At 52.1% G+C, this 11,902-nt stretch overlaps 1 protein-coding gene across 4 annotated transcripts in view; it reads right to left on the bottom strand.

Moving 5' to 3' along the window:
* ZC3H18 (zinc finger CCCH-type containing 18) overlaps positions 1–11,902 on the bottom strand; it is a 47,289-nt gene that overhangs the window by 17 nt on the left and 35,370 nt on the right. For all 4 annotated transcript variants that reach the window (XM_071567448.1, XM_071567451.1, XM_071567449.1 and 1 more), the window contains 7 exons: positions 10,897–11,040; positions 8,980–9,132; positions 6,519–6,673; positions 5,764–5,960; positions 4,629–4,725; positions 2,386–2,482; positions 1–808 (listed from right to left, as the gene is read on the bottom strand). The exon at positions 1–808 is cut by the window's left edge and continues 17 nt beyond it. In XM_071567448.1, the coding sequence (XP_071423549.1) occupies positions 610–808; positions 2,386–2,482; positions 4,629–4,725; positions 5,764–5,960; positions 6,519–6,673; positions 8,980–9,132; positions 10,897–11,040 (1,042 nt within the window). In that variant the 3' untranslated portion in view covers positions 1–609. The remainder of the gene's footprint in view (positions 809–2,385; positions 2,483–4,628; positions 4,726–5,763; positions 5,961–6,518; positions 6,674–8,979; positions 9,133–10,896; positions 11,041–11,902) is intronic.

Below are 11,902 nucleotides of genomic sequence, written 5' to 3'. Positions count from 1 at the left end.
TATTTCAGGGAATTCCCTCCAAAAAAAAAAAAAAAGAAAAAATAAAGAGAGGGGAAAAAAAAAAATCAAAGGACCCTCCTGTTAGACGGACATGCCCACAACACCTGCAGGGCTCCTGGGAAATCAACTGAACCAATCTGCTGCTCCGAAAAACGACAGGTCATTCCCGAGGGGGCTGAGGCAAGAATATATATATATTTGTTCCTGGGGGAGGAGGGGTTTGCCAGCAGTTCACAGCAGTTTTCGGCTCTCTCGGCACACAGGAACTAGAACTGCATTGCTGAAGACACTCAACACACAGCAGGGCTAACTAGGAGAATACAACTCGAGGCTAGCAAAGAGGGGAGGGGGGAGAGGAGAGGTGGGAGCACCCCACGGGGCTGGAGTCCTCTGTGCAGAATGTACACGGATCCGGAGCCGCTCGCCCTGGCGGAGCCGGAGCCAGTCGTGGCGCGAGTCTCGGCTGACAAAACTTCCTTGATTTTTTTGTTTTGTGTGGGTTTTTTAAAAAGAATCGCAGCCAAAATGAAGACAGAACTGCAAAATCCCAAAGTGGCCGCTTTTCCACTATTTATAAAAACATCAACAGTCACTACGGGGCACGGCCCACTATACTTTTCCCGGGATTTTGGCTCGTTTGCGGGCGATGGCGTCTTCCACCGCCTTGAGCTGCTTCAGGAGCTCCTCCCGTCGGGACAGGGTGCTGGCCTTGCCCGCCTTGACGGCCGCAGGACCCGGCTCGGAGCCTTTGCCAGGGACACTCGTGACTTTGCTGGAGCTCTTGGACTGAGGGGACAGCTGGCGTTTCCTGGGAGAGAGAGAAGGGAGAGGTGGGTGAGAGGTGTTGGAAAAATCTCAAAGGTATCTGGTCTGGTGGGATTATAAAGGATAGAAAAGACTTCCAAGATCATCAAGTTCAAGTTGCAACTGAATCCCACCATGCCCAATAAACCATGAAACTGTGGAAGGGGTTGGGTCAGAAGTGACCTCACAGCTCAGCTCCTTCCACCCTTGCCATGGGCAGGGACACCTTCCACCAGCCCAGGGTGCTCCAAGCCCTGTCCAGCCTGTCCTTGGACACTTCCAGGGTTGGGGCAGCCACAGCTTCTCTGGGCAACCTGTGCCAGGGCCTGCCCACCCTCACAGAGAAGTTTCTCCCTAATTTCTGAGCTAAACTAAAATACCAGGAATTGCCACATCTAACACATCACTCCAAGAGCCAGTGGGAGAAAATAGGTTGGAAACCCAAGGCCTCAGGTCGAAAACTGGTGGAAACAGTAAAAAATGAGCTGTTCTAGGGAGATTCACAGATTGAATTTAGCACCACAGGCTGTGCCAGCTCGTGGCTGCAGTGAGCAGCTCAAGAGAGTGGCAGAGACACAAAGAGGGGAGAGCAGCCCTGGAGCATTCCCATGATCCCAAATCCTGACAGCCCCTTTCCAGCAGCACCACTGGGTCTTGTGGTGTCCTGGGGAAATCCAAACTGCCTCAACCCCCTCCCAGCTGGGCAAAGGGCACATCAAACCCACCACATGGCACTGCAGCAGCAGGATTAGAGGGTCAGGAATCGGATGCGGTACCAGCAGTGGGCTGGAATGGCTGAGGTTCCTGCCACTGCTGGAAGACAGAACCTGAGGCAGGACAGGGCTTGGCAGTGGGGTGAGGTTTTGGTTTGGGAAGACTCTGGCAGACGGAAATTGAGGCTCACTCGTGGCCCAGGCTGGGAGAAGAGAAGGGACAGCACAACCAGCCAAGAAACACTGGGATGCATTTGCTCCCAGAAATCCTTGAAGAAAGGACACTGGAGAAAAGCAAAACAACAGCATCTGGCTACAGGATTGGCAGCCCCAGGTGTGCCACAACCCTTCAGCCCCTGGAGCCACATGTCCAGTCCTGCAATGGGATATTCCCAGCACGGCAGCAGGAGCAGGACACCAGGAATGTGGATGTCAGTGGTCACCTGTCACCTCAGGGGATGGGAAGGTGCAAAGCCAGGCCTTTCAGGGGACACTTTTTAACACATCACAGCAGCAAGGTGAGCCAGGCTGGGAAAAATGGAAATCAGGCACTGGAGGTGGGTGCCAGGAGGAGCTGGGCAGCGGGTGAAGGGGTTGTACTCTTGCTCATTAACACTACGCTAACAAGGCACTGACTGAGCTTACACCTGACCCACTTGGCTCCTCTTCCTGGGGCTGACCTCAAGAAAACCCCTGGGCTCCGTGGAATGGCTCAGCACAGAGCCCTGAGCACCTCTGGCACCTGCCCAGGGCGCTGCGTGTCCTTCCTCCTGCTGTGCTCCACGGCAATGGAACTGTGGCTGGAGAGCTGCCCCTGCACAGCTGAGCCCAGCAGGGCCCACAGGCAGCCAGAACAGGCAGCACTCACCTGTCTGCCTGGGCAGGGGAAGGCTTCGGGTTCTGGCCCCTCTGCCGCTCCGGTTTGGGGGATGAGACTCTCCCAGTCGCCTTCTTGTCGCGAGAGCCTGTCAAGAGAGGAAGAGAAAGGGGAGATATTCCTGCTTGTCACCAAGGCCCAGGTGACCGACCTGCTGAACCCTTCCAGCAGTGTATCAGGGCTCTTTTGAGACTAGATCATGCCAAAAAAAGGCCAAGTCCACCAGCAACCAGTAAAAGAACCTCATGCAGTGTCCCCCCCACTTCAGGGGGAGCAGAGAGGCCAGTCAGGCTGTGCCCCACAGCCCCCTGCACGCATCACCAGCAGTGGGGATGGCACCAGCCTCTCCTCATCCTCCAGCTGCTGGAATAAGGCTCCTCCATGGCATTTTTGGCCTGCAAACCTGCTGGCTCTGCACTGGCCAGGTCACAAGTGTACTGTCTCCAAGAGGGACAGGTGAGGGCAGCTCTGCTGCTTTTGGAGCCAGCAGGACCATCCTTCAGGCACCATCATCTCCATGACTGTTCAGCACATGGTGCCCTACCCAGACAGAGCTGCCCTGGGGACTCAGGGATGTTGGGAAGCTCCCTGGGGTCCTGTAAAGGTGCTCAGTCCCTCATGGCAGCAGCCCCTGGACTCAGGACATCACCACTGACCAGTCTGGTGCTGGGACAGAGGGGCTCAGTCCCAGCTCAGCCAGGGGTATGTTTGTCACTGGTTTTTGAGGCCTCAGGGATTGGACTCCCCATCTCTGAAACTGTCCAAGGCCAGGCTGGACAGGGCTTGGAGCAACTTAGTCTAGTGGGGGTGGAATGGGATGAATTTTAAGGTCCCTTCCAATTCAAACCATTCCATGATTCTATGACTTACTACATCTTAAAAAGTGCTTTATAACACCTAGCCAAGAAAAAGTAGAGAATTACAGCTATGTTTATACCTATAAAAGGCGATGGATTGGCCCATTCACTCATCTGCAACTCAGCAGCAGCTGTGAACTAGACCCCAGTGAACTTCAACCTCACCCAGTCCCTTCCACGCTGCCTCTGCAGGAGTCGAATGCAACCAGGTTATTAGCACACAAATTCTTGCTGGCTGGAGCCCAGAGTCAACAAGATCCACCTACAGCTGAGCAACCAGGGAAAACAACATCACGTGGCAGCGCTGGCTCCGACGTCACAACAGCCACCTCTGGCTGCCAACTCCCCCCACTCCCCTCTGCTTTCTGGCAGCGACAGCACAGGCTGGAATGTGGCACTGAGGTCCCTCTCTTCGGATCACCAGCTGGGTTTTCCAAGCTGTTACTGCCTCTGGTGAGGGCTCAGGGCCTGGGAGAACACTTGGAAAGCCCAAGTCTTTCTAAACATCCAGGGCAGAGCTGGTTGTGTCACCCACAAGTGGGGAAATCATCCCATTTCACAGGATGGGTGATGCAGGCAGTTATTACATCCATCCATCCCAGAGCCTTGGCAGCCTGCACTCCCTTTCTAAGCACCACCACAAGCCTGTCTGTCAGGATAAGATCCATTAGGATGCACTGGAATCCAAGGCAGACAAGCCAGGATGCAGTAAAGGAAACTCCTATGACTCAGAATCATGGAATGGTTAAGGCTGGAAAAGTCCTTTAAGATCATTAACTCAACACTACCACCATGCCCACCACTATCCATGGCCCAAAGTGCCACATCCACACATTTTTTGAACACTTCCAGGGATGGGGACTCCACCACTGCCCTGGGCAGCCCATGTCAATGCTTGACAACACATTCCATGAAAAAAACTTTCCCTAATATCCAATCTAAACCTCCCCTGACTTCCACAGCCACATCCAAGGACACCAGCAGTGAGTAGGAGGCCACAGAGGGATGGATGTGGAGCTGAGCACTCTGTGACTTCAAAGCAAGGGGGCTAGTTTTTTTAGAGGACTTACATGGACACAGTGGATCCGCTCTGGGCACAACGTGCCAAGGTTTAGTCTGACCTCACCCACCCCAGGGCCTTCCCTCTGCTGTGGTTTTGCAGTAGGACAGTCAACACAGCCCCGTTATCTGGTGGCCATCCAACACTCTGAGGTTTTGGAGGGACACATGACTGTAATTAATCTTCCTGGTTACTGGATTCTTGGAGCAGAGGCTTTCATGGGACATTTGTCACCTGAGCACCACCTGGACTGCGGAGCAGGAACCTGGAGCAGGATCCCAGCCAGGCCAGGAGCACTGGGATGGCTGATGTCTCACCTCTGTCAGGGGACAGGTTGGCCCGTTTGGCTGGAGGAGAGGTTGGCCTGTCCTTGTCTGCTGGCTCATATCTCTTCCTACTTCCTTTGTCACCTGCCTGAAATGGAATTCAAACAGACAAACCAGCTGAGCAGCCACTTCCCTCCAGGGAACCACCACCTCCTTGTGATGCTTCCTGGCTCAGGCAACCACCTCAACCATTAAACTCTTTCCACACACTGGTCCAAGCCTTCCCTGGATCCACATAATTCCCAACCACCAGAAGCCAACAGCAACATCCCCTTGCACTGGGGGTTAATGCTGTGCTATTTTCCAAACAGAAAAAAGAAAACTTTTTGGGCTGTTTTTTCCAGCAGCACCAAGGATAGCAGATGTCAAGGAGGCATGTGGAGCTGTGCCTTCTTGCAGGCTCTGGGGGTGCTGGCAGTCATGTGTCACTGCACACTCCTCCCTCTGGAGCAGCTTCCTGGCTGTGATAAAGCCACCCCACGTCAGAGCACAGGGAAGTAGAGAAATGTGCAGCCTCAGACTGCCTGGGGAATTTGGGCTGTCAGAGCAAAATATTAACGCTTCAAAAACAGGAACCTGCCCACGTGAGTGGGGCCAACACCCTGCCCCGGCACAAAGCCCCACCAGCCCAAACTCTCCCACATGATCTGGATTGCAATCGCTGCCAGAGGCTCCAAACTGGGGCAAGTGGGATCAGTGGAAAAGAGAGAAGAGCCAGGTGGGCACACTTTTCCCCTCCTGACTCAGTGAGTGACTTGCCAGCAGCTGGTTCCAGTGGGAGGAGAGCGTGCTCGGAGTGTGCCAGGAGCGTGCTCCCAGCGGGAAAGGCCCTGGCACATGTGGCACTGACTCTGGCTCCAGCCTTCGAGCAAGCGGGAAGAGCCCTTGGAGCTGCAGCAGGAATGTGCCCCAGGGAAGCCGCCAACACAGTCCCAAACTGAAGCCACCACAGGGTGTGTTGCTGCCAGACTGGTTCTGTCTGCCAGCCTCCAATCCAGCTCCAGACCTACCTGGCTGAGCTCATCCCGCCAGCACGGAGCCTGGAGCTCGCCTTCTGCCCAGATCCATCCCACCCACTGCTGGGTCCCTGCAAGGAGGAACCACAGCCACCTCCCACCGCCCTCACCTTGTTCAGGAGCGTCAGTTTGATCTCCTTGTGCCCGCTGAAGCCGCCCTGCTGCGACTGGGGGGCCGAGGGCTGCTGGCTCTGGAGCAGCTGCTGGGATTTGCTGCCCTGGGTGGGCTTGGCTGATTTCAGGAGCTGGGCAGGCACATCCCGTTTCCGCTTCTCCTCTTTAGCACTGTCTTCTTTTTTTGACTTTCCTGTGGAAATCAGAGAGCAGATGTGGTGACTTAGGACTGAATACTTTGGAAGGCAGGGCAAGAGGATGCTGACACAGGGACTGGAAAAGCTCACACCAGTTAGCACAGCATGTGGCCCCAAAGGATTCAGAAAGTCAGAATTGCCACAGAGAGGAACATAAAACACAAAGAACAAAAGGCTTTTGCCACCAACTCTGCTACAGTCTAAAAACAACAGAAAGAGCAACACGATACTGGAGTTGTCCAGATTTTCACCACCACCTTCCAAGGGTGAAAGGGAATAGGACAGAGGCAGAACTCTCAGGGAGATAAAGGCATGAGACAGCCAGAGGCACAGGAATTGAAGGACATGAATGTAAATTTGCTCTACAACAAATTTAGAGGCCCTTCCCCACAGCCTCACCCTCCCCAGCTGAAGCCTCTGGGCTCCCCTGGTCTCTGCTCAACGATTTCCCTGGAGCCCAGAGTATTCCCAAGCAAGCCGTGTATGGCTCATTGCTCTTCCCTTCTTTTCCCAGGACTCCATAGAGGCAAAACCAGCAAAGCAGGTCCCCCTACCTTTCTTCTGCTGGGCAGGGGTGGGCGAGCGGGAGCTGGCCGAGGACACGGGGCTGGCCAGGTCCGCGTACATGTCCTCGGAGTCGGCGCTGCGCACGGAGCTGCTGCTGGACGAGGCACTGGACACGGAGGAGACGCTGCTCACGCTCAGGGACCTGCCAACAACCAACAGCTCAGGAAAGCAACGACAACCAGGAGGCCATGAGACCCCTTGCCATTCCCCTGGCTGGATGTCAGGAAGCTCCAAGGCAGGCAATGGGCAGGAAGAGAGGATGTGTGTCCTGGGGCGCTGATGGGATGAAAACTCCCAAACGTGTCAGATGTAGGCCGAGAAAAGAATGTTTATTTATAAACAGCATTAAGGCAATTAAGGCAACATGTACACAGGTCACTGTTTGCCCAGGAAAACAAGGAGTGAAAGCAGGGTGTGTTGGCACAGGTCAGTGTTGCAGTTCAGGGCAAGGGTTCCCTGACAGGGTTCCTGGTGTTGGCAAACATTTACTGTCACAACAGGCAACAACAGGGAGGATGCCTTCAAGATGGTCATTTCCTAATAGTGCCTATCCCTGGAAGTGTTCAAGGCCAGGCTGGACAGGGTTGGAGCAGCCTGGGATACTGGGAAGTGTCTCTGCTCATGGCAGAGGGTTGGATAGATCAGCTCTAAGGTCCCTTCCAACCCAAACCACTCCAGGTGTATGTTAACTCCATGAATATTCAGGCAGCCTCTCCAGCCTGTTCCACAGCCCACACCAACCTGCCCTGCCAGTAAGATCCAGGCTCCCTGGCTGGAAGTTGGATTGGGATAACTGAACAGGCTGTGGCAGTTCCAGCACACACCAGCCCTCCTATGAACTGCAGTCTGTACCTGCTGGCATGACAGAATCATGGAATATTCTGAGTTGAAAAGGACCCACAACGATCACCAAGTCTAACATGTGACCCTGTCCACGACACCCCAACAATCCCACCCTGTCCCTCAGAGCATCATCCAAACCCTCCTGGAGCTCTGGCAGCCTCAGGGCTGTGCCCACTGCCCTGGGGAGCCTGGTCAGTGCCCACCACCCTCTGGGGGAAGAGCCTTTCCCTGATCCCCAACTTAAGCATGATGCAGCTGAGTTATGAGAGGTGACATGGACTGTTGCAACGGTGACAGGATGTGCCAGAAACTCCTTCTCCAGGTTACAGAGATGTCACAGCAAAGCTGGTTTGGGCACACAGAGTATTTCCTCCATTTCCCCTTTTCCCACACCCCTGGAGGAGCAGCACCCACAGTCCCAGAGCAGCACAAGCAACTCCTCTGTTCGTTTTTCCCACCTGTGCCTGGCTCTCTGAACCTCTTGCATCACCCTGAGCTGATGAACATGACAAGCATGTGGTAAACAAGTTTGGATTTCCGTAAAATAACGCGGATGTTGAAGCTTGAAGTTCCACAGAGTTCAGGGATGTGAATTAGACCTGCTCAGAGCCAAATCCTCTTTAATCCACTAGTTCTGCACTACAGGTCTACTCTTAAATCTGTGTCCCAGGGAGGTGCTGTGTTTCAAGGCTGTGCCTGTGGGCTTTCAAGGACTTCTGTGTGTGAGCAGATGTAAAAACGTGACTGAATGACTTGAAAGAGGTTTATTTCCTGACTCCTTGCTGGAGGGAGTTTGCTGTTTACACATCCCACAGACTAACAGCCTTACAACTGTTCACTTGGGGCTAAACACAAAGGGAACTGGCTGTGCAACTCTACCAGCAAAGGAAAATATCATTAGCTGGGCCTTTTAAGGATATTCTGACCTACCTCTCCTGCAGGCCAAGCATCTTCCCTAGGGACATGCAGAGGTAGGAGAGGTTTAAGAGAGCAAAGCCCCATAGCCTGAAACTGTTTACTTGTAAATTAATTAGGATGTGGGATCATCCTGGCCATAGGGAGTTGTTTTGGTAGCAATTTAGGTTAAATGGGCAGTTGGACACACATGACAAGATAATTTCCTTGAATAAACCACAAGGAAAACACAGAATCATACAGCCATGGAATGGGTTGGGTCAGAAGGGACCTTAAAGGTCAGCCATGGGCAGGGACACCTCCCACCAGCCCAGGTTGTTCCAAGCCTTGTCCAACCTGGCCTTGGACACTCCCAGGGATGGAGCAGCCACAGCTTCTCTGGGCAACCTGTGCCAGGATCTCACCACTCTCCCAGGGAAGAATTGCTTCCAAATATCCCACTTAAACCTCCCCACCTTCAGCTTAAAGCCATTCCCCCTCTGTCCTTTCACTCCATGCCCTTGTGAAAAGTCTCTCTCCAGAACTGTACTCCTGTCACAACTCAGGACTTGGGATTTGTAACACCCACCCAACCTTATCCCACCTCCCTCCTGGAGCTTCTGGGAGTTTTCCCTGCAAGAAGCCACAGCAGTGAAGAACGGGCACAATCTCTCCTACTTAAATGAAAGTAATGAAGGGTTGAGGCTGTACCTGGATTTCCTGGACCCAGATGGGGAGTGGGAGACTGAGGCAGAGGATGATCTGGAATGAGATCTGGAGAGAGACCGAGACAAGGACCTGGACCGGGAGCTGGAGCCGCTGTAGCTGCTGGCACTGCCACTGATGCTGCCACTGATGGTCCTCCTGCAAGACAGCAAACAACCCTCACACAGTGATAATTGTAAGGAAAAGGGCAGAGAGAGGGGGAAAAACCCACGAGAAACAAGTGATGCACGCCCTGACAGATGCCCTGAGCAGTGACCAGCCCCTTTCAGGCACCACCCCCAGTTTATACTCTGGGAATGATGTCCTGTGGTGTGGAGAATCCCCAAGGCCAGTTTGGGTCAGCTGTCCTGGCTGTGCTCCCTCCCTCCTGAGCACGGGAAACTCAGAAGTCCTTGACTGAGGGTAAGCTACCAAGCAACAACCAAAACATCCACATGTTATCAACGTTATTCTCATCCTAAATCCAAAACACACCAGGCACTAAAAAGAAAATTCACTCTATGCCAGGACAGCTTCCTACAAATTAGAACTGCTAACTGTGTAATGCAGTGGGACTACCTTGCCATTTCAGGCTCTACAAATAACTACACATTTTTGGGACTAAAACAGCAGGACTTACACTAACAGAACTGTTTTGTCATTTGGAGAGGGCAGGGCAGTGGGAATAAACATGAAAAAAACACCCTGAAACTCCAAGACTGAAATAAAGAGTAAGGGAAGGTGGGTAAAAAGTCTGAGATGAGTATTAATTATTAATTATTAACTAAAATAAGAGAAACTGAAACTAAAACTGACAGTTTCTAGAGAAAAGAAACTGCCATCATCAGTTTTTACCAGTGGAGACAGAACTGCACAGCCCAGGCCTTTCCCTCAGATACAATCCCATGGAAAATTAAGAACTGACTTGGATGCTTCTAAAAACCTTAGTGGAAAACAGACTTCAAAAATCTCCAATGATCCAAGAAAACCATACATGCCTTACTGCAGGCATGAAACATTCCCAGACTCCTTGTGTGCTCATAAAATGGACATTTCTGGGAAATGCATTTCTTACACACCCAACTGCTGTTTCCACAGGCCAGACACAGAGGTACCACACTGCTATTTCAGAATTTCTAAAGTTAGAAGGATGCACGAGGAGTTTCTGCTGTGCTCAGGTGATTCCTGTCCCTCCAAAACCAGGGAATGATGCCTGCATTTACCCTGAAACATTTTTAATACAGGACAATGGATAAGCCTGATAAATATATTTAAGTACAGACAAGTGCTCCTTGGTTGAAAGCCATGAGAAGCCTCTCTCCTTTCAAAGGCAAAGGGAGGAGGAAGAAAACCCAACAAACCCAAGTAAAACAGACAGAACAAGTCACTTGGAGTCACACAGGATGAAGGCAGGAACGGAAAGCAGGGCAGGGAGCCAGCAAGATGTGTACTGGGACAGTGAAAGCAGAGGAGTTTTCCCTCCTCACCTCCCGTGGAACTGCTGGATGCTCCTGAGGCCACACAGGAATACTCCCTGCATGTGGTGTGCAGTAAACAGGGTCCAAACCCCACACCACAAAGCTCAACCCTCCATCCCATCAGATCTGTCTCTGACCAAACACACCTTCTTCCCTCCACAACCAGCAGCTCTCAGAAATGCCTTTTCCCCCCACTCCAAGCCCTGATTTTGACACAATTCATGTCTTCCACCCCAAATTCATCCCCCACCTGCCTCCACAGGCAGGAGCCACTCACTGTGCTGAACATTCACCCCCAATCCTTCCTTCTCTTCCCATTTCCCCCTGCCCCATGAAATGGATTTCTCCTTCAACACTGAGGAGCCTTGGTGGTACTCTGGAGGAGAACCCATGTTTGCTGTATCTGCCAGGAGATCAGGGCTCTCTCCACCCGCAGCTCTCTTACCTCCTGGGTGGAGTCCGTGTCTGACGCTCCTTCCTCCTCACCTCCCGATTATCCCCGGGCTTGGCTGGCTCTGGAGCAGCTGCTGTGATTTTATTGAGGGGCTGAGGGACTGGGAGGGCAGCGAGTTTCTTCACAGATTTGTCACTGTAAAAATGACAACTTTCACATGCGTGGTCAAAGTCAGTGGGTACAGACCACAGATGTTCTCCAAAGTGATGAGATCACAGAATCACAGAATGGATTGGGATGGAAAACACCTCCCAGATCACCAAGTCCAACCCTTGATCCAACTCCAGTCCCTTTACCAGATCATGGCACTCAGTGCCACGGCCAAGCTCAGTTGAAAACTCTCCAGGGATGGGGAATCCACCCCCTCTCTGGGCAGCCCATTCCAATCCCTGAGCACTCTCTCTGCAAAGAATTTCTTTCTGATCTCCAACTTGAATTTCCCCTGGCAGATGTGCTCAGCTTTGCTATTGATCAGTGTTATACAGACTACGGAATCATGGAATGGTTTGGGTGGGAATGGACCCTAAAACTCATTTCATTCCACCCCCTGCCATGGGCCAAAGCCAAACCCAACCTGGCCTAGATGTAATTCCCATAGAAACAGACACTTGGCTATTTCACCAAAACACACAACACAGATTCTCCTGAAGAGATTTGTTTCTCATATTCAATTCATCTTTTCAGAGACAAATTACTACAAAATAGGCAATCTGGGAGATATCTGACTTGCAAATAAACTCCTGAAGCAGACTGTGTGGAAATGTTTTTCCTTATCTGTGTTTTTATCCCAAACACATACACCTACTTAAATTCTGCCAGTCAGGCTTCAGAATTAAATGTGCAGAGTTAATGCAAAATTTCTCTTTTCCACTCCATCACACAGATCAGGAGGGTTGTCAAGAGCCTGTGTGTGCAAATACCCCTTGGATCTATCCCTGAGTTGAGTTTCCCTGTGGAAAACTGGATGGGAACATCACTGTGTATTTAGTACCTGCTG

The sequence above is a fragment of the Pithys albifrons genome, chromosome 12 (genome assembly GCF_047495875.1).
Source record: "Pithys albifrons albifrons isolate INPA30051 chromosome 12, PitAlb_v1, whole genome shotgun sequence".
Lineage (NCBI taxonomy): Eukaryota > Metazoa > Chordata > Aves > Passeriformes > Thamnophilidae > Pithys > Pithys albifrons.
The sequence above is the reverse complement of the archived record's forward strand: the minus strand, read 5'-3'. Positions and strand labels throughout refer to the sequence as shown.